The following is a 23693-nucleotide window of genomic DNA, read 5'->3' on the forward strand; positions in this document are numbered from 1 at the left end:
GTGCGATCATATATGCGGACCTGGTAAGCAAACGAGAACAGTTACGTGTTACAAGAAGGTCGATGGCAAGATTCAAGTGTTAGAAAATGAAGCATGTGAAGAGGAAATGCCCGAAAATGAAAAAGTTTGCGAGCTGAGACCTTGCGCTGGTCTTGATTGGGTTATCTCGGAATGGAGCGGAGTAAGTTCTCTAAACACACGCGAATAACTTTTTATTAAATGAAAAAATTACCGAAATTACTTTTTTACGCTTCTGTTTCTCAAAGTTTTAAACAACCTGGTACAATTGAAAATCATCTTGTCTTGATAGTGCGAGGAGAAATGTGATCTCATCAAAGAAACCAGAACGGCTCATTGCGCTACTCAAGATGGTACAATTTATCCAGATAATTTGTGTGATGAAGACAAGAAGCCAGAATTGGAAAGAAATTGTGACAAAGTTAAGAATTGCGATTTTCAGTGGTTCACCTCGCAATGGAGCGAAGTAAGTAAATAAACATTTTCTTGCGCGTCTACACACATTTACTTTAAAATAAAAATATACTTTAGGATACAAATGTATACAAATGAATAAATTGGCTAAGCGTTAGTAATATCCTCTGAATTGAATATTTGTATTGGAACTTTTAATTAACCTTATTTACAGAACGAGAAAGCCACTATAGTGGTGCTGAAATAGTGTTACGTATATTTTGAGGCAAGAAATAACATAATGAAATAATGAATTATAACAAATCTTACTAGGAAGGAAAAGCTATGAAATTTTTTAAATAGATTTCCGTCTTTTAAAGGTCAAATATAATAGTAAATTTATTTTTTTGATGTTTTTCATCTTCATTAACATTTTCATAGTGTTCGGCAAAATGTGGACACGGCGTTCAAACGCGCAAAGTGTTCTGTGGCACTTTTAGCAACGACATTGTGAAGAAAGTTTTGGATGAGAATTGCGACCCCAAAAAAAAATTTGAAAATATTAAAAATTGCACCGCTGAAGAACTATGTAAAGGCGAATGGTTCGCAGGGCCTTGGAGCAAGGTTTGCTTTAATTTTTAATTATTCCGCGCCAAAACATACGACATTTTTATTTTCACGTTAATTGATGCTGCTTTGTCTACTACTACAGTTTTGTAAAGCTTGATTATAATTCAGATTTATTCATTTTTTTTCGAAATGTAATCGATAATATTATCAATTACATCGTAATATGTTGCAGTGTTCAAAGCCATGTGATGGTGGCGATATGACTCGTAAAGTAATTTGCATGAAGAATAACAAAACCGTACCTGTGAATCAGTGTAATGCTGACAACATTATATTCTCTACCGAAAGATGCAATGACCAATCTTGTGAAAGAGGTAAAAATTTGACAAAATTAAATTTTATATTTTTAAATAAAATAGATTAATATTTAACATACAGAGATATAAAATAAATATAACGTTTATACAAAAAGATATTTCTAAAAATAACGATATAATTTAAAAAGATTAGTGTCAGTAGCTTTAGAAATATTTAGTTGTTCAATTAATTTATTGATTCAATTTTTTAAATTTGTTTATTTTATTGTTACAATATATACGTTATTAAATAATATTGCCCTATTGATAAAAATATATATACATGTATACATATACAATATGTATAGAAAAAAACAATACGTACTATTGGATAATTTATTAAACTATCTTATTTGGAAAATAAATTCTATCATCGATATTATGTATTTATACCAGAAGGTATGCGGGTTATCGCCGTGTCTTTCTTCATTATTAATGCCAACGTTTCGTGAACCATACCGTTCACTTCATCAGGGCGAGGGGTGCGTATCAGCGTGAACGGCATGGTTCACGAAACGTTGGCATTAATAATGAAGAAAGACACGGCGATAACCCGCGAACCTTCTGGTATAATTGAAGAAAATACCCGTGAAAGCCTCAAAATCGTAAATTGTGTATTTACATTGAAAATCTCCTAAATCTTGTTGTCATTTCTATCATTAAAGAACTCATAAAAATATATTAACATTTGCTTCATTATAACGTAGATTACGTGATTTATTACGACGTGAACTTTTCATTATAGGCCACGAGCATAAAATATAGAATACGTTTAGAACAGCAGGCGTGAAAATAATGAAGTTCGTGGTATTAAATTCAAATGTCTTAGTACTTACTCTACAGGGCAACATGAATCACCTACCGTGAATAAAATATCATTTGTTCTCTGTAACAAAGAAAATTAAATTTTCGATGTGCTTTCGAAGTTAGTTAACGATAAATAAAATGCACGTATAGAATTCTCCAATTTTTTACAAGTTTTTATAATATACATACTTTTAAAAAACTCGACCGTGATAAGAATTTAAATTAGGATTTTTGTGTAAATTTGTTATTATGGAAAACACAGGCGTGACGCCAATCGACGAGGAGCCAGATGAAAAAACGATAGATTCGAAGGAGGAAGAATGTGAGGAGGAAGAGGAAGAAGAACATGCTATTGAATTCGGTCTTCCTGCGGGAGTAAGTAAAACTGGATCATATACTTAATCAAATATTAAGTACGACTGACTTCGTAACTTTGTTTCTTATTACTTTACCGTTTCAAGGAGTCGTCGAATTCACAAATCAAATAAACCTTTTCTTATGCGCGGAACAATGTGGTAACGCGGAATTCTCTTTCGATTTTACATCTCGTCGACAGTCGGATAGTTGCAACATTAAAGTGCTATTTCTTGTTTCAGAAAGTGACAATAGGCAAACTAATAGAGCAAACAGAGGCTACAACTACGAATTTATTCTTTACCGGAAGTGATACTTACGATACTATGTTTAGTGATTCTACGAGAGGCGATATATCACTTTCCGAATTAGGTAGCGGTGAAGGTAGCGGTGACGGTAATTTTACCATGTTTGATACTAGCTTGTTCACCGGCAGCACAGTCGACATTGATTCTACCGTTGTCGAAGAGAGCGAAAGTTCAATTAGTGGAATTACGACGGAAGACAAAACCGGCACAACCGAATTCGGAACAGACATAAATGAATCATCAGACATCACTGAAGGAATTGACGTAACACTCGAAGGATCCGGTATCAGCTTCGAAGGATCTGGTGCATTCACAGACGAATTTGTAAAAGAAACTCAAGTCTCAGTATCGGAATTCGACAGTATGTTTTTATCAAATATAATATTAATTTATTATAGTCTTTATCTTTATGTTTTAAATTAAACGTTTTTTTTTACATAACTGGCTCTTAATCCTTCAATTGTCCTATTTTGTTTTTTATTTACAGAATCTTATTATTATTATAGTCTTATTTATATTGTTGAGTATCGTTTATATAAAACTAGTATTGTTTTACGAATATATGTATATTGTATGTATTAATTTGATGTTGAATCAGGAACAACAGAACAATCAACAGATTATTCCGTTACCATCACCAGCGAATTGGCTAGCAATGTAGATATCGAATCAACTGTTAGTAAAAATTTAGAAACAACAATCGAATCCAGTAGTATGACAACTGATTCAGACGACGTAACAAGCAATGCAAACAAATCTGTTGATACCGATGTCACTATCACTTCAACAGAAACAACTGAATCTACTGAAACAGCTACAACAGCTACAGCAACTGAAACGACCGATTCGACTGACAGTCAAACAACACCAACTACTGAATCTACAGATACGACCGAGTCTACGCAATCTCCATCAAATACATTTTCAGAATTATCTTCATCAGAAACGGAGATTACAACAACAGAGAAAATAGAAACGACTGCAAGCGAAATTATCACATCTGGTAAGTATTAAATAGTGTTAAATAGTAAAATTGTTTATAACCAGAATTTAATATTATGTAGATACGTAATTAAAATATACATTTACATACACACACACATATTTATATTATATATATATACACAGGGTGTCCCTACCACCTGAAATATCCTCTAATCTATAAGATGTAGAGAAAAATTTATATAACTAAAATTACATCTAAAGGGGACTATCATATGGTGATAATCATTTTTGTCCAGGTGGAATCGTTTCGATTTCAAGGACAACTTTGTTTTTTCAAAAGGAAAATAATTCCTTTTGAATATGAATTTTTTTACACAATATAATTCCTCTAATTATTCTGCATAAAGAAGTATTAAGATCATGGTACCGAGAAATTAATAGTTTACGAAATATCAAATTTAAAATTACTTTACACATGAATTTTAACATTCTTCATAAATGAAGATCAACTCGTCTAACAAATTATACGTGCTGCTGTCCTTCTATTTATAACATTGCTCTTAGCTAACCTTTTCATTTATTATTTTAATAAAAATCTCCAAATTGCTGGATTAAACGCGGGAGTCCTGTAATATAGCCAGCTCGTTCACCAGACTTAAAACCATTGGATTATTTTTTATGTAGAATCCTAAAGAACATGATGTAAAAAGAACAACCAACTACATCTCATAGCATGCAACAACGGATTACTACAGCCTGTATGTCAATATTTCCCGACGTTATTAGAACAGCAAGCCAATCAATAATCAGAAGAATTCTATGTTTCATTGATAGTGGTGGCGATTTTTATTCGAACACCTTTAAATTTAATTAAATTATTAAATATTTAATAAAATATTATTGTATTTAATATTGAACATTAAATGTTATCAATTAAAAGAATGTTTGTTTTCATTGAAGCACGATGTATCCGTTTTATTTAACGTAAAAAGTTATGTTAGAATAATGTGTAAAATATCTCGTAAACACACACACACACACACACACTATTGATTTTTCGGTATCATGCTTTTAACATAACTTTTTTATGTAAAGGAATTATATATAGTGGAATCATATTATATTAAAAAATTCATATAATTCCATTTTAAAAAACAAAGTTGACCTTGAAATCTCTGAAGCGTCTTCACCTGTACAAAAATTATTATCACCATATGATAACCTTCTTTACATTATATAATATTGATTATATAAGTTTTTTTCTATACCTTATAGATTAGAAGATATTTTAGGTGGTAATTGTTATTGGGACACTCTGTGTATTGTATTTTATTGCTTTGAATTTATTATTTAAATTTTTTAAAATAATCTACATGGCAATCTTCGAAATGCATTTTTTTATAAGATTTTAATATTTTTATATAAAAATGCCTGAGAGAGAGAGAGGGAGGGAGGGAGGGAGGGAGGGAGAGAGAGAAGAGAGAGAGAGAGAGAGAGAGAGAGAGAGAGGAAACGCTTATATTTTTTTAACGTAAGCGAAAAATTAAATTAATTTTACTGTCTGTCAGTAAGTCACAAGAGAGTACACAAATTATAAATTAATTATATATCTTGTAGAAACAGTGATGACATCAACAATGGTTTCTCAACAAACAACAGAATTGAAAGTACAAGGAGAGTATGATTTCGGTTCGGAGGAACAGAGTACTGACACTATAACTACTGCATCGAGTCAAATAGATGAGAGTTACACTACGACAGTTATCAGTACAGAAAACACTATTGTTTCTGAGATGAGTCCATCTGGGGAGACTGAAACAACTGGTAGCAAAATAACTGAATCGGGAGAAACAACTGAGTCCAGCATTAGCATGGAATCAGTTGAGATAACAGAACCCGGACTAACGACTAAATCTAGCGATGTTACGACCTCAAGCGCAATTGTCGAATCGGGCGCAACAGAATCTAGTGAGGCTACCATCACGGTTTCTACGGAAATGGAAGTTACAGAAACTACCGAGTCAACCATGATGACTAAATCAAGTGAGACGACTGAATCGTTAATGACAACATCATCTTTTGAAGGAACAACAGTATCTGGTGAAATCATTGTAACGGAAATTATGTCCTCCACAATTAGTGAAGAAATCGATCTTACCGAAAAGACTCATAGTAAGTATAATCTCGAATGATATAAAACATGATATAAAACAAGTGTTTCTTTTTTATATATTAATATCAACATAATTTTAGTCACAGAAGTATGGACAACCAGCTTCCCAGAAACAACGGCACACAAACGGCAATGTAAACCAAAGAAGAGTTGCAAGAAAACACTGTTCGGATGTTGCTATGACAATATCACTGCTGCTCAGGGGCCATTTGGTTATGGTTGTCCGATGCCGCAAACATGCAATGACACACGATATGGTTGCTGTTCCGATGGCGTGTCACCAGCCATTGGTCTCAAGAGCAAGGGTTGCCCAGACTCTCGATGTAATGAATCACTTTTTGGTTGTTGTCCCGATGGTGTTACTACAGCGCAAGGCAACGATTATGAAGGATGTAAGAAACCATGTAAAGAAACAGAGTTAGTATTTATTTTTATAAAGTAAATTCTTCAAATGTTCATTATTTTAGTTTTATAATTTAATCACTTGTCCGTTTAAACGCGTAGATTTGGATGTTGTCCAGATAACGAAACTGCAGCTAGTGGAAAGAATTATTTGGGATGTTGTAATGTAACTGAATTTGGTTGTTGCCCAGGTGATATTAAAGCCGCTTCTGGTCCTAACAGCGAAGGTATATTTTTTGTCTTTGTATCGTGTACCTAAATATACCCTACTTACGTAAGAATATATTACAATATTTGTATGCCTTATTTAGATATTTCTGAAGTTATATGTATTTATTAGATGCATACTATAATATATTGTACATATTTTCAAATGTTAAATAATGACATTTGTTATGTAAGGTTGCAAAGAAGAAGTCACTTCTGAAACGGAGGTATATGAAATAACAACACAATCTATTTTACCCGAAGATTGTGCAAATACCACTTACGGTTGCTGTCCTGATGGTATTACCATTGCAACTGGTGTCAACTTTGAGGGTTGCGGTGTCATTAATACCGAAAATTGTAACGCGTCCTACTTTGGATGTTGTCCTGACGGAGTTTCCGCGGGTTAGTTACATAATAATAATAATAATGATAATGATAAATTAATTAACATAAATTTTGTAAGAACTATTCATAGAATTAATTGGATCGGAAAAGATATTAACATTGCCTCCTAATATATTATATCATTTGAAACATATCATTAATTATGTGAAATAATATTTTATAATATTGTCCTTGTACATGCGCGCGCGTGTTATTGATGGTTTCTTTATACGTGTTATAAATAATTGACCAAATACCTAGATGGAAAAATATCGAAATAAATTGGTTAATTATTTCAAAATACTTCTCATTGTATATCTTTTCATCGTCTGTGATTGTTTCCACAGCTCTCGGACCAGACAACTATGGCTGTCGCATGCCTTGTCAGGACAGTGTTTATGGATGCTGCGAGGATGAAATAACGCCGGCACATGGACCGAACAATGAAGGTTGCTGTTTATCAACACCATACAAGTGCTGTCCAGATAACAGCCTGCCAGCTCGTGGGCCAAACTTCTACGGCTGTGGCTGCCAATATACGAGATTCGGTTGTTGCCCGGATAATTCAACGGTAGCGCGCGGACTAAACAACGAAGGTTGTGGCTGTATACATACACTTTATGGTTGTTGCCCGAATCGATTTACTCCCGCTAGTGGACCTAATTTTGGAGGATGCCCGTGTTACACTTACCAATTTGGATGTTGTCCCGACGGTATTGCTATCGCTAAGGGCTCTCATGGTCAAGGTAACTCCACGATCGACATGCATATATAAATATTGTACATACATATATATGTAAGATCCAAGTGTCGAGACGTTGACAGTAATTTAAACATAAAAAAAGGAAAAAATTATGTACATTTTGTAACGCATTGTATAACGTTTACAGGTTGTGGATGCGAGAATACAAAATATAAATGTTGTTCAGATGGAAGAACACCAGCTAAAGGACCAAATTTTGCGGGATGTACCTGCGACGCATCGCAATATGGATGCTGCCCAGACGGAATTGAGGAAGCTCAAGGGGAGAACTTTGAAGGTTGTATCACAGTACCTTCGATGCCCGGTGCAACATGTGGATTGAAGAAAGACAGAGGTTCTTGTCGAGATTTTACAGTCAAGTGGTTCTATGATACCGACTATGGTGGTTGTTCAAGGTTTTGGTACGGAGGCTGCGAAGGTAACGAAAATCGGTTCAAAACACAGGAAGAATGCAAAGAAGTTTGCGTTCAACCGAAAGGAAAAGGTAACTGTGTTTAAATATAGTATTTTGCACAATAAGTAATTATTATATGTATATAAAAAAACTTTCTTTACAATAAAATGTAATTAAATATAGATATATATATATATATATATAATAAAATTTTTTTCACTCTTTATAAATTTTATATTTAATATCAATTCTATATAAACAATTACATCTATTTAAATTTTAAAACATCAAAATTCTAGATTCAAATATTCAAACAACAAATTTTTGGATTTATTTTGCAGCTGCTTGCTTTCTGCCAAAAATCGCTGGTCCTTGCGAAGGATATCATCCAACGTGGTATTATGATGCCGGTAGAAAGCAATGCGGTCAATTCGTTTATGGTGGTTGCCTCGGTAATGCTAACAAGTTTAAAACAAGAGAAGAGTGCGAAGAACTTTGCATCACACTGAACGACATCGGTAAGCTGTTATTAATGGTCACGTTCAGCAAACTCAACTGTTGCGAAGCGGATCTGTGAGCGCTCCGTAACAGTTTAGTCTACTGAACGCGACCAATGATTTAACATATGTATATACAGGATGTCTCACAACTATCGCATTTAATCTTAAGAACTTATTTTTGAGAAAATTTTATGAGGGAAATTCTAATAAAAAAATGTCGAGGCTATAATAGTTTTTAAATTAATCGCATTTAAATTTCGCTAATCACAGAGCTGAGATTTCGCGCGCTCAGGCATGACAATATGACAAGTGGTGAATGTACCACGAGAGCCCCATAAACATGCAATTATTTTCAGAAAGTTGTTTGAAAAAACATTTGTTACAAATGAACATAATTTATTTTGACAGTTATACGTTTCTTATTTAAATTTTACCAGATCCTTGCGATCAGCCGAAAGAAGCAGGTCCTTGCGTAGGCAATTTTACAAAATGGTACTTCAACCGAGAATCGCAGACTTGTGAACAATTCGTATATGGTGGTTGCAAAGCGAATGACAACAACTTTCCGACAGAAATCGCTTGCCATCAACAATGCCTACAGCCAGGTAGAAGAAAAGGTTCGTTTTATTTATGTATTGTTATCGCTTTTTACATATAAGCATTAAGATTTTACATACAAAGTTATCTATATGACATTTGTCTAAATATATGATTTCAAATTACTTTAATCAGTATCTGTTACTTAATGAATTTTTGCTATTGACAAGATATTATATAAACATTATTTTTTTTAATTAATCTCAAGTTTTAAAATTAATTTAAGTAGTAGTTTTTATAATTATATGAAATGTGTTAGTACTCTCTGATATTTTTATTGATTTAATATTTCTGGCAATGACTATTGACTTTATTAAATTTTCTAATATAATATATAAGTTGAATCTTTTGTGTAAATCTAATTAATAATGTATTATATATATGTATATATAACATGTATTTAACTTAATATATCATGCATACGTTTGGGTATAAAGACTTATCAAAATTAAAGAATTGTCATTTTATATAATATAAAATAAATTTGTGTGAGGTAAAATTTAAATAAGTTTAATAATAGAAACTTAATATTTACAAAAATATAATATTTACATTTTTTTTACTAAAAAATATACAATGAAAGCACACTATGAGATTATTCAGCAGATAAGTGAAGCATAAGTCTATCAATTAATAGTGCTCCTTGTAAGTATGTTGGGCTTATTCAAAATTCGTTTGCCACCGATATTACTTTTAACCGTTTCTCTAGTCGTTCTTCGTTAACTTGATTGCATAGATGGACGAACTTTTACAGTAAAACTGTCTGATGTATGCACCTTGAAGAGAGATCCCGGACCCTGTCCGGGTTCGGCATTACGCTGGTATTACGATATCGAACGTGTCACTTGTAGCCAATTTGTTTATGGTGGTTGTAAAGGCAATGCCAATAGATTCCGTACTATTGCTGCCTGCCAGCAACGTTGTCCTTCACAAGGTATAGACAGCAATAAAAAAAAAAGCTTAATCGCTTCGTGGTAACATCATGCACAGTGAAAACTCAATACTTTTGCTCAATTTTGAGAAAGCACCTTATATTTTTCCTTTTTTTTTTTTTCAACAAATTTAGCTCGTGGGTGATGGTAATCGAAAATAGTATGTCTAATGCAAAGCTGACTGAGTCGTTATTACATGTCGGTAGCAATACGAGACTTGAATAACACAATCACATGATTCACAATCGCGTTAGCTTATTTTTCGCACAGTTTTTAATCTGTATACACGCTTTCACTTGCTCGTAATCTCGTCCAACACAATATAAAAATATTAGTTCTTTAATTTTTCTTACAATAGAATTAACGTAAAATATTATACTGCATTTTATATATTTAATGTTAAAATTAATATCTTTTTGCAACTGGATTAAACACTTAATAAACCTTATTACAGTCATATATTTTCCTTTATACATATTTTTAATTTTTTATAAAGGATATATATTTTGTTTATATGTGTTTAAGGCGCGCAGATGAACGCGTATGCATAAGTATGTACGTTATATTATTTATATGTATATAACTTTATAGCACATTAATATATACATATATGTACGTATATATGTGATATGGCAGTAACAGAATAGAAATTAATAAATTTAGGTTCCTAATCAACTATTTATTTGAATTGAATGTACATATTCATAGTTGGTTAAGTATAACAACTGAGCAATTTGGCTAACAATAGAAATAAGAATCTTTGAAATAACAACAGGTATATAATGAAATAGCTGGAATTGAAATAGGATTGATTAATGTCTTATCTAACCCTGCATGATATAATAGATAATTAATAAAATTAATAGATATTTGCACGTTGCCGCGGGCGGAGGGCACATGCATGGAGAAGCAATCTCGATGGTATTTTGATCAATCAGAGAATCGCTGCATGCCATTCTATTACACTGGCTGTAATGGCAATAAAAATAATTTTGAATCTAGAGACGCATGTGAGTCTGATTGTCCGTCTAAAATTGGTAAGATTTTATTATCCTCAGTATTTATATTCTTCCCTCCTCCTTTCCGCCCCCCCCCTCTCTCTCTCTCTCTCTCTCTCTCTCCAATACTTTCTATTTCAAATGTTATTATATTTTTTTAAAGCGCTTATTTCTTCCGCATTTTTTATCACCACAAATAGCAGTGCTATCCTTTTTTACATTGTATATAAACAAAAAAGTTTCATTTAATTTAATTATAATTAATTGAAAAAGGTTTATATTTAATTGCACATGATATATAATATTTTATTATCTACATATAATACACGTTGCAATTTTTTTTCACTTATATAAGATTTTATATTATATATAATATATTACATTATATAGATATAGAACATTAAAATATAAATACCTGTGTAAATTTTTCTTTTTCTATTTTTCTCAAATTTTGTAATATAAAAATTTATATACTTTTAACAAAAAATAGGGAACACTTTTGAACACATTAAAAATTGGGCAATATTCAACACACCGTAATTCGGTGAAAAATTATTGCAGATTAAAAATTAAAAGAGCATTTTAAAAGTTGGAATCTGTACATTTGAAATCGGTAATTGTTATTTCAATTCGACTGATCCTTTATAGAGTTATAAAAAAGTAATCACTTTTACTTCAACATTCAATAACTTGGTGAAAGAAACTCGTACAACGTTTACTAAAAAAGCAAATTGAAAGTACACATTCACTTTTTCGATTACTGTGAACCTCATTTTTGTATAATTTTTATCTCATGCAATAGACATTTGTAAAGTTTGTGCAAAATTTTCAGATTTGTCGGATATTCATTTGTGTCCATATAACTCTATGAAGGATCAGATGGATAAAATAACAATTACCGATTTCAAATGTAAAGATTTCAACCATTAAAATGCTTTTTCAATTTTTCGTCTGCGATGATTCTTCAGCGAATTATGGTGTTCTAAATATTGTCCAATTTTTAACGTGTTCGAAAGTATTCTCAATTTTTTGTTGAGTAGTGTATCATAACTTTCGAAATTTGTTATCATTATATATTATATTAGCACATAATATTATTAAAAATATATAATCAAAAAATAATTTTAAAAAAGTAAAAATTTTTAATCTTTCTTTATACGTTTTCTGTTATTTAGAAAACTTTTTAGCACACACACACAAGTAATAATATATATCTATACCGTAGTACATACAATTTTTAAATTCATGTTGAATACAGAGCAAGATATCTGCCTGTTACCCGCTCTTCTGGGAGAATGCCATAACTATACTCAACGATGGTACTACGACTCCTATGAGCAACACTGTCGACAATTCTATTACGGTGGATGCGGCGGGAATGAGAATAATTTCGTAACCGAACATGACTGTATTAATAGGTGTGTAGCGATTATCACCACTCCGCCTCCATCAGGACAAGTCGAATTCCAACTAGGTAACGTTCTTGAAAAAATTGTTCACAAGTAACAATATCACTTATTTATCTATATTATCACATATTCTAGAATTCTGCTTCTTATTCGACGAACACGGTCCTTGCTCTGAAAATCAAGTAAAATGGTTTTACGATAGTCGTGATGGTGTTTGTAAACAATTCCGATACGGCGGCTGCCAGAGTAACGGTAACAATTTCAACACTCGTGAAGAATGCGAATATCGCTGCGGAGAAGTTCAAGGTACACGTAGCTGTATAAAAACATAAAAAGTTACAAAATAAAAAAATCCCAAAAATTATACTTATTATAAAGAAAAACTCCAATAACACACATCTATTACAGAAATCTGGAACATGTAAAATGATATTATATTCACAATTGTACAGAAAAGAATTATTTAATACTTTTATTTGATTTATATATTACAAAAGATTCAGAAAGTATTGCAACTATCAAAAGAAAATTATGAAAATTTCAGATCCTTGCATTCTACCAGAAGTGATCGGTCCTTGTGACGGTTTCGTAAAGCAATTCTATTATGATAAGCGCACTGATTCTTGCTACGAGTTCGAGTATAGCGGCTGTCAAGGCAATAAAAATCGCTTTCAGGATAGGGAATCTTGCGAGAAAAAATGTAAACGAGAAACGGCTGCCGTTATACCGGAGATTACTCGAACATTAGCTACGATAACTCCGCCGACTGGAGAACCAAAGAGTATGATTTGCTTGGCGCCAGTCGATTCTGGCGATTGTAGTGACAGTATTACCGCGTATTACTACGATGCCCAACATCAGATATGTCAGGCGTTCATTTATGGCGGATGTAATGGTAATGCTAATAGATTTCAAACCGAAGAACAATGCGAGCGACTCTGCGGAAGATTTTACAAACAAGGTTATAACAAGCTGCAATATAATTTACATTGTTTTTTGTCACTTTGTATAATAAAATCTACATTCATCAAATAAACTATATTAAATTACATTAGGTGAAAGATCAAATCCTAAAGATTCAAGTTTAAATCTGTTCGTTTAGTAATTGTCTCTATTATCTTTTTCACTCTTTTATTATACTTTTTACAAAATTTCTTTAAAAAGATTAATTGATATAATTAAAATGAGATTAATAGTCTCTTTTTTCAGATATGTGTAATCTCGCTGTGGACTCTGGACCATGCAGAGGTGCTTTCCGCAAATATTATTATGAACCAGGTTTACGTGCCTGTCGTGAATTCATTTACGGTGGATGCGACGGCAACGCTAACAGGTTCAGTACAATTTCTGAATGCGAGTCTATTTGCATACATCATGAAGAGCCTGTACCTCCCGGAAATGATACCAGTATTTTAAATTTATGTGCGTATATTTATTTCCTATATTTGTTTCCTTCTAAACAATATATTTTCAACAAGCTGTTAATTTTCGTAATTATATCTTTGTTGAATTTATATACCACTTCAAATTAGAATAGATAGATTGTATAATAGCCTATATAACAATGATAACAGCGATCTGTAAAGAACCAGTTGATAGTGGATCTTGCACGTCCGGTGCCACAAAGCGATTCTATTTCGATGAGGAACGCCAAACGTGCCGGGCGTTTATTTATACCGGATGTGGTGGCAATCGCAACAGATTCAAAACATTCGAATCTTGCATTAACACTTGCCTTAGGAGTAAGTTTAGGATAAAAGCTTACTTTTTTTCTATTATTGCAGATATTGTCATTCAGCTGTACTACATTGCATAGCAATTGCTTTCATAAACATATACATTTACATACAATTTCTATTTTCTTATGCATTTCTATATACATATGTATAAAAACTTTACTCGCTTTTTCGGCAATTTTGTTTTCTCTATCTCTCAATTCTTTCATTAACACATAATTAAAATGTACTCTCTTGTATTCTAATTAAAATATATTTGAAAATTTAAATATTAAAAAATTCTTCCGTTATAATAATTAAATTTATAACCAAATATAAACGTGAAGATAACATTATACATATCTCCACATTTAAGTCAATTTTTCTTGTATTATACAAAATACAATTGCAAATAAGACATAATTTTTAATAATTTTTATGTATCTGATGACATACTTGTACAATGCAAATTGAAAAATTGGAAAAGTTCTTTTTTTAAATATACGAAAACCTAAAATATTGCTCTGCTTCTTTTCTTCATTGGATACTATAATCATATTTTTGTGCAACAAGTGTCAATAGCTTTTCTTCCTTTATGTTAGAGTTATTCTTGCAGCTCGAAAAGATAAAATTTTTTAATTTCTTATAATTATAGCGAGTAACGAAATTGATGTGGATTCGAAGGATACGAAAGATCAATGTGCGGAGGCCAAGGAAGAGTGTAATATTATCCGTTGTCCGTACGGTAAGGAACAATACGTGGATTCGCAGGATTGCGAACGCTGTCGTTGTGTTGATCCTTGTAGAACAAAGATCTGTCCTGAAAGTACTAGGTGCGCCATTACGCTATTCGCTACGCAAGATGGCACAGAATACAAAGGCGTTTGTCAATCGAGTAAGCAATTTATCTTAGAATTTTTAATTTATTTCTAAATTTTGTTTGCGAGTTATATATTAATTATTAAATAATTCTTTATACGGTCGTAATACTTATAATATATACCTATATTTTTGAGAAACAAATTTTATTTGCGTAATAAGCAACATATGAACAGCGGCGCACGCATGTTAAATAACTTTTTTAAAAATTAGAGAGAGAAAGAGAAAAAGAATGAAAGACAGTTAAATTGTTAGTATCACTTGTATATAGAGAAGTATATTTAAAAAAATATAAAAATATATACTTTCGTATTTAACTTAGTCATCTCCCTACGAATTTGTCTGTAAATAAATATGTGTTTGCATGCGTGTGCGTATGTGTGTGTGCGCGCTCGCTCGTGTAGATATATATATATATATATGTGTGTGTGTGTATGTGTATAACATTGCAGTTGTTAAACCCGGTCGTTGCCCAAAAGTATCCAATAGCACAAGATGTGAACAAGAATGCGTCACGGATGCGGACTGTCCTGGAGAATGGAAATGCTGTAACAGTGGTTGTGGCACGTCCTGTCTGGAACCCGTACTAGAAGAACTTTTGACAACAACATCACGGTCTACTGTTATCCCGCCACAATATGGTGAAGCTGCGATGATTCAACAATCCGAAGAACCTCATGTCAGCGCACAAGAAGGTGGTTATGTTACATTGAAATGCGTGGCACTAGGAACTCCCAGACCAATTATCACATGGAGAAAGGATACTACATTGGTAAATTATGTTACTGTGTATTTCGAATGCGCGAAACAAATAGTTTATACATAAGCATAATTAAATAATTATCTTTTGAAGAATTTAAGAATATTTTGTAAATATCGATTTTAGATTGGACCTTCAGAGAAAAGACGACGTATACTACTTAATGGATCTCTCCAGATTATTAATTTATATACTTACGATAGAGGCATTTATGTGTGTACCGCTGATAATGGTTTAGGACCACCGGTAAGGGCGGAGTATCAATTAGACGTCACAGGTACATAAAAAATCCATTTATTTTGCAAAGAGTGATCTTTGCTCAATATTAATTTTCGGCAGAAAATTTTCCTAAATTTCATTATAAACCAATTTGGGGGGATTATTCATTATAAAGGTCTTATTATCCTTATGAAATGCATTCGAATATTAGAATAACATAGATTTATCTATTTTCACTTAATGCTAATCAAATACGTTTACTAATAGATATTGATTGTGGATTTACGTTTTAGAGAAATGCATTTGGACTGGCATGAAATAAAATGAACTTAATAATGTCCTGTAGTATTAGTTATATACATTGAACGTCATTTAATTTACGATTTTCATGGTGATGGTGCAATTAACATTTCTAAGCATTTTGCATGCCTCTTTTCTTGCATTCTTTAGAACCAAGTGAACTTCCCGTCGCTATTATCGGAGAGCCCGATACTCGTATAACGGTGACGATGAACTCGCCAATAACTCTGCATTGTTATGCCATGGGATGGCCAAGGCCATTTGTCACTTGGTGGCGTGGCGATCAAATGTTACCTCTATTTTCGGACAATTACGAGCAAGACACCGATTATACTCTTTTGATACGCTCGGTAACTCTAACCAGCCTCGGTGTTTACACTTGTCAGGCGTTTAATGGCATCGGCACACCGGCCTCTTGGTCGACGACCTTGCAAGCAATCGGACCTGTCTACAATGTTAAATCTGAACATGAAGAGTACACCAAATATCTTGTCCAACCACCGAAGAGACCCACTACTGAAAAACCACAGTATCCTTACAGACCTACCAGAACGCAATCTCCGGAACATCAAACTTATGCTCCCGTCTATTCCTCGAAACCACCTCACATCCCTCGTGTCGTTCCTCTTGAAATCACTACCACTGAGCCCGGTAACGCTAAGTTCAAAGGTGAGATTAAGTGATAAGGCTAAGACTTATTATGTGTTTTTATTAGCTAATACATTACACCAACGATTGTAATTAAATTAATTTATTGCTTCTCTTTTAGAAATGTATCGCTTTAGATTTCCCGTAAAGTTTTCACGTGCATGGATGAAAGACTTATTTTTCATTGTATCTTTCAAATAAAGTTTCCTTAAAATGTCCTACTTCGCGCTACTGCGGGTCACAATAACTGTATGATGTAATTAAATTCTTCTTGATTAATTTCTTTCTTTTGCATGCACACTTAATATAAAAATTTACATTGCATTGTATTATAAGGCTGAAGTTGCGTTAAGACAACTTGCTTATTGACTGTTTCACGTGTATTCTAAAAATTTAATACGATTAACACAATATAATATAAATCTCTGTTGTTACAAGAAAATGAAAACGATGTAAGCGTGTGTTTCAAAGAAAAACTTTATACATTATTTTATCGGAAAAAAAAAAAAAAATTTCTTAATATATTTATTGAATCAAGCTTTATCTCTTTAGGAATATTAATAAATCTTATTTTATCAATCACACAGTGCCGGTCAAAGTCAATGTTTCGGCAGGACAATCACAATTCCCTGAAGGCAGTGATATAAGCATCGCTTGCATCGTCGACGGTTATCCGATTCCACGTGTACTTTGGTATAAGGACGATGAACTTATTCGAACCAGTAATCGAATAAAGATATCTGGTAAAATCATAAGTCATAATGTGTGTCGATACGTTTTTATAAAAATAAGCGACCTGTCTCTTTGCAAATATATTACAAATCAAATTTCCTCTCTATAACAAAATAGTAATAGAAAAAAATGAATGATAATAATATAAATTATATTATCTATATATTTTTATTTTCAGAACTCAATCGACTTATCATTAGCGATGCAAATCGGGAGGACTCTGGCCGATATCGATGCGAAGCGGCCAATGAATTCTCTTCGAATTCTGATAATGTTGATATACGAGTAGCTGGTGAGTGATTCTAATTCACACACATTTCAATATATATTATACATACTTTATATATTCCTCCATGCAAACAATTCAATATACATTTCATTAATATGATTGATTTTTTTCAGGTATCTTTATTCATCCCCATTGCCAGGATAACACGTTTTTCGCCAACTGTGAACTTATTGTTGCAGCCAAGTATTGTACACACAAGTACTATGCAAAGTTTTGCTGCCGATCGTGCACAGAGGCCGGCCAGTTACCAGCGAGAGGACCTCATATCGATAATTCGAGAAGAAGAAGAAAGAGATTTATTCCGCAAATGCTTGTATAAGATACCAAATTGACTTTTCGATATTTCCGACACACGTGATAGCACACGTAGGTGAATGCTAAATATCGATTCTGGATCGTAGTCGCGGCGGGATTCGCAATAGAAAAAAAAATGAGAAAAAATTGCGCGTACCTGCCTTGAAGTATCGGACGTGCCGGATAATCGATTTGTTAAATCACTGCCAAAGGCTTAGAGCATTTATACATGGATATAATGTATGTATACGATATATATATATATATATATATGTATATCCATATCTAAAACGTGCGAAACTGACATCACGTACGATTCGGCTTGCACGATCTCGTTCTTTGTTTATCCATGTATATACGATCTAATGCGCTGAATCCTAGTCCGATGAAGCCATATTAGGCGGGGTAATTAACTACTTGTTCTTAAGAGACAAGTAGAAACGTCGCAATCGCACGTGTATCTTAATTCTAAATGACATCCTATATTGTTAAAGTAACTAATGTCGACTGCAGACTAAGCGCGCAATTTCACGGATCGTATTATCGAATATGCAGGAAACTGTTTTCAAATGGTGTTCTTTTAAATTTTTAAGTATGTATATATATGTATATATATATATACACACTATATATATATTTTTTTTTTGTGTCATAATAACTATACTTCAGATTAATTGTAGAATAATTATGATAACTCAGCAGCGTAATAACGTGCGATTTTTGAAACATTTTTTTCTGAAATCACTAGCAAAACCTTTAGACAATTCCTGCACAATCTTGGAAATATAATCTGAAGAGTGTATATCATGTGAGACGATACACGTATGTACCATTCCTTTCCACGCAGCATATAGGCCGGGTTAGTGCGCATGCTATGATGAAACGATATACAAAATAAAGTTTACTTACATGGTACATTATGTAACAATAAGTTGAGTGAAGACCTTCTTTATTATTGGATACGTTATACTGCGTAATTAAAAATGGAATCTGTATCTATATATTTGTATTAATATGTGTATGCACTCATATCATGTTGTACAATATAAATAGTTTATTATGTAATGTGTCATTTATAATGATACTGTTATTACTCGGTTCTTACACTCGTATATCATAATGACTCCAAGATAACTTCGTTATCATCCGTTATCTCACATCACGCGCGCGCGCACACGGAAGCACATTGTCCATATATCATATATGTATGTATGCACGCATCATTGTTTTCTTTAAGAAAAGAGCGTTTTAACGTCTTAGTAATATCAGTATTAAATGGGTGCTTTCCAATTACTTAACACATCTTAACACAAACGTACATAGGGATGCATAAAGTGTAGCATTGTGCATGATTTAATTAAAATAGAATGTGGACGTAATCGTGTACGATTTCGACATGTTTCGGATAGAGTTAGATTAAATGTAGCTTTTTCTGCATATATTGAATGATAAAAGCAACAGTACCCCGACCATTCAACGTCCTTCAATTTATAACCGTGTGAGTTAGTAATATGCAATTGTCACTAAAAAACATATAGTGCAGTGAGTTTTAACCCGAGTCGGATCTATGACGTCACATGCTCTACTTCAATTTCTGATTAGAGGTTTTGATATTTTCTCGTGTCAAACATAAAAGTAAATCTATTGCATTCAAAAACGCTAATAGCTTACAATGGCTTACATGATAGCAGGCTAGTAGCTGAGTGTAGTGTTGTGTTGATGTTTACGGCAATTGAAACGCAACGTAAATAAACACAATTAAATATGTCGTCATGTGCACGAAAGTGACTAATGATTTTTCAATTGAAAAGCACCCATCTCCATGTCTATTAAAGATAATGACTAAACAGGAAGTCGATTGTATATTTTAAAATGAAGTAAAAATTACAAAAGTGAGCAAATTTACTAGATATTGACTAATTAAATTATTAATATTCTAATGAAAATTTGTTCAGTTTTGTAATTTTCATCTCATTTTTTGGGATACACAATCGATCTCCAAAACTTTAAAACTTGTATTCAATTGAGAATTTCAATTTTTTATCTTTTTCAAAAATGAAAAAAATTTTAGATGAACATATATAATTTTGATTTAATGTACATTTATAAGAACTTTATAATATCTCTCCGAAAATATAATTTAGATTATATATACTGAAAGTTTATCCATTGAACTTGAGATTAACTGTCCATTTGAAATCAGGATCGATAAGAGATAACTTTTTTTAAAGAATAAAACATTACGTTTTTTACCAAACATATTTTTAATGCTTCGTACATGCTTTAAACAGTATTATAGAAAAACATTAAAAACATCAATTAAACATATTTTAAACATTTAAAAAATTATTAAATTGTTAGTCAATTTAACTCGTGATATTACTGTGGTAGTTTAGTAGAGCTTGTATTTCAAGTCTAAAAAATTGTTTGGCGCACAGTTAAAAAGATTACATACGTAGTATATAAATTCAAATGCAGTTATAGTATAGAGGCACCCAAGATCTAGCTAGATCATTAAGGCTTGTTTCTCATTGGTTTTATTTTTTACAGTCCTATAAGATTTAATGTTGTATATTTTAAACAGTTTAAAACATGTTTAAAGTATGATTTTTACCAACTCTGTGAAATTGTATTATCTATTAAAAAAAAATTAAATTGTGCGTCGCACACATTGCAGCGTTCATTTGCGTAATAGGTATACACATGTACAGTCAATCTTCTATTTTATCAAATAATCAGCTTCTTCTATTTTATTAAATAATCGGCTGTCGCATTCGTATGAATATTTGTTGCACGTAACGTTTGTTTCTGAAACATTTTATTCATAATTATTAATTACATACCATTTACTATCTTCATATATATATATATATGTGTGCATTATTATTCATAATGTAGATCATTGAAATATATATTGATTATAAAATTAACAATGATAAAGATAAAATGGAAAAAAGAAAGATATTAAAACGCATAATATACGTATCGTAAATGTAAATCACGAATCGAGATTGTTACCGATCAGAATCGACATATCGTAAAACTTTAGAACAACTTCTGATTATTCCATATTTACACAGATCCAGTCGCTTTAAAATACAGTGCCTTATTAGATGATCTTCGAAAGGATCATTGGGAAAAGAGTGCTGAATACACACGATGTATTTCTTTCTAAGATAATAATGTCTGGTTGTAGTTGTCATAATGAAACAAAATATAAATATTAAATTCATTTATAGAAGATATTCATTCAATCGCTAACAAGAATATATCGATGAAAATATTAAGTACTCTTCTCCTTTAAATATGATCAAAAGACACCGTTATATAGCGAAAAGTATATATCACTTAGCATACGTAGTGTTCCACTTAGTTCGATAAAGTTTTCATTCTAGTAATTATATTGTATTTAAGTAATCGACGTAGATCAATTGTTCCCGTAAATCCGGAATTAATTACAGAGAAAAGAACGAATGAAAAACGAAAACGCGGGAAAAGATAAAATTGCGTGGAAAATAGTAAAACATATCTCCTGTAGACGTGGGTGCATTAATACTTATGGCGGGATTCTCTAACGTTTTAGCGATAATTGTCACTATATCGTTAGCTAGCGACAGCGAAGGCAAGAACAATCCTGGAAAAAAGCGCGACTCTCATTGATTGTCGTTAGTTAGCAATAACGATAATATCGTCGATGAGCGTGTCCCGATATTCGCTGCTAGTAAGTTAAAAATCTATAATGTATTATTTTTGTAATGTATACTATAGCTTTTTAGTACTGGTAGTGCATATAATGCAGCCGATATAAGACGCGCGTTAGAAAATTACGTTACTACAGTATTAAAGCGACCTATTTTAAATAATTATTTACATCATACGATTTGAGATGTTATATAACCTTTGAACACATGCTCTGTATTTTATGTGTAGATATCATCTACATCATTTTCATACACATCTTTTGATCGATCCATCGTTAATTCCATATTGTCCAATTATGTATGAAAAGATGACATATTTGTACATATAGTAACTATAACCGATGTACATTTAATTACGATCATGAATTTGATTTAATATCATTGAAACCGTGATTCTTACGATTATTTGTGTTGAAATTTATCTCGCGCGTCATAACGTTGGCTGATGATGGTTCGATCATGGCGGAATACCGCCATGGTTATATTGATAATGATTCGCTATTTTCTCGACAGGAGAGACTGTGGAGACTTCTAGTTGAAGACAAATTATTTTATTCTGAAATTACGTCTAAAATACTTACAAACTCAGATCACGTTTCAATTACGATATTCATAATCAGGAAATACTCGTATACTAAACGATTTTTTAGCAACAAACAAAATAAAAATTTGTTCTGATATTTCATCCAATGTGTATTATATAGTGCAGTTGAGGTGTATGTACATACATAAATGTACTACACCGTAAATAAGAAGCATATATCACTTTATTTATTATAATATTTAAGAATAAAATTACAAAACATGGTTCTTTAGAGGCTTCATAGCTTCCTAAAATATATGCCAACACGCAAGTCTCTCTCTCTCTCACACACACACACACACACACACACATCGCGCGCGCGTCAAAGCATTTCTTCTACGAGACAATACAAGGTGTTTAACAATTAATGAAAAAACTCTCGCATAGCGACAAAATGGATTAAACTAAGTAAAAAAAATCTACTATTACGCAAAATTTTCGCAATAGTAACGAGATATTAATTTCTAAAAATCGCCGAATAAGCGTGTATCCGCCTACTCAATCGTTAACTATTGCGGAAATTGCAAAATAATAGAGAACTGAATTTAGTTTGTTATACTTGTATACGAGCGATAGTTATATAATGAGATATTAATTAATAAAAATTTTCGAATATAAACGCATGTCTGCCTGTTCGACCGCAAATATTACAAAATGGTAGAAAACTTTTTCTACTCGGCTTACAATTAGTCCATTCTGCCGTTATGTGAAATTTTTTTCATTAATTGTCAGACATCCTGTATATGATAGAGTCTGATAGAATACAGATATATGTAGCTGCATCATAAATGAGATGTAAATGAGTTGGTTTGTCACTCCTGTTGATCTGTAAGTGTGTCGCATCTCATTTTCTATCTTAATCTTGCAATTTTGTCACGATATTTCAATACGATCGATACGAAATGTTGACATAAAACTTTACTTTTCTGACATATGGTATGTACAAGAATTTATCAACATAACCATGATTTATACCTCTCATACATATTACATCGATAGAAGTATTATTATATATAGAGAGAGTTCATCACACAGTGCTACCATCTAATCTTAACGATTA

At 32.2% G+C, this 23693-nt stretch overlaps 1 protein-coding gene across 1 annotated transcript in view; it reads left to right on the forward strand.

Moving 5' to 3' along the window:
- Window positions 1-18456, forward strand: part of Ppn (proteoglycan-like sulfated glycoprotein papilin) — a 75580-nt gene extending 57124 nt beyond the window's left edge. The window contains exons 12-40 of the mRNA XM_018540805.1: window positions 2-181; window positions 311-484; window positions 853-1035; window positions 1214-1355; window positions 2407-2519; window positions 2741-3167; window positions 3405-3809; window positions 5369-5923; window positions 6005-6341; window positions 6429-6553; window positions 6729-6938; window positions 7268-7666; window positions 7811-8167; window positions 8419-8595; window positions 9015-9194; window positions 9929-10108; window positions 10973-11143; window positions 12363-12578; window positions 12649-12819; window positions 13058-13474; window positions 13723-13935; window positions 14088-14255; window positions 14884-15123; window positions 15560-15879; window positions 15994-16144; window positions 16537-17055; window positions 17622-17777; window positions 17945-18058; window positions 18169-18456. Coding sequence (XP_018396307.1) covers window positions 2-181; window positions 311-484; window positions 853-1035; window positions 1214-1355; window positions 2407-2519; window positions 2741-3167; window positions 3405-3809; window positions 5369-5923; window positions 6005-6341; window positions 6429-6553; window positions 6729-6938; window positions 7268-7666; window positions 7811-8167; window positions 8419-8595; window positions 9015-9194; window positions 9929-10108; window positions 10973-11143; window positions 12363-12578; window positions 12649-12819; window positions 13058-13474; window positions 13723-13935; window positions 14088-14255; window positions 14884-15123; window positions 15560-15879; window positions 15994-16144; window positions 16537-17055; window positions 17622-17777; window positions 17945-18058; window positions 18169-18374 — 7206 coding nt within the window. The 3' untranslated portion in view covers window positions 18375-18456. The remainder of the gene's footprint in view (window position 1; window positions 182-310; window positions 485-852; window positions 1036-1213; window positions 1356-2406; window positions 2520-2740; window positions 3168-3404; window positions 3810-5368; window positions 5924-6004; window positions 6342-6428; window positions 6554-6728; window positions 6939-7267; window positions 7667-7810; window positions 8168-8418; window positions 8596-9014; window positions 9195-9928; window positions 10109-10972; window positions 11144-12362; window positions 12579-12648; window positions 12820-13057; window positions 13475-13722; window positions 13936-14087; window positions 14256-14883; window positions 15124-15559; window positions 15880-15993; window positions 16145-16536; window positions 17056-17621; window positions 17778-17944; window positions 18059-18168) is intronic.
- The last annotated feature ends 5237 nt before the right edge of the window (window positions 18457-23693 follow it).

Source organism: Cyphomyrmex costatus, unplaced genomic scaffold (assembly GCF_001594065.2).
Source record: "Cyphomyrmex costatus isolate MS0001 unplaced genomic scaffold, Ccosl1.0 scaffold270, whole genome shotgun sequence".
Taxonomy (NCBI): Eukaryota; Metazoa; Arthropoda; class Insecta; order Hymenoptera; family Formicidae; genus Cyphomyrmex; species Cyphomyrmex costatus.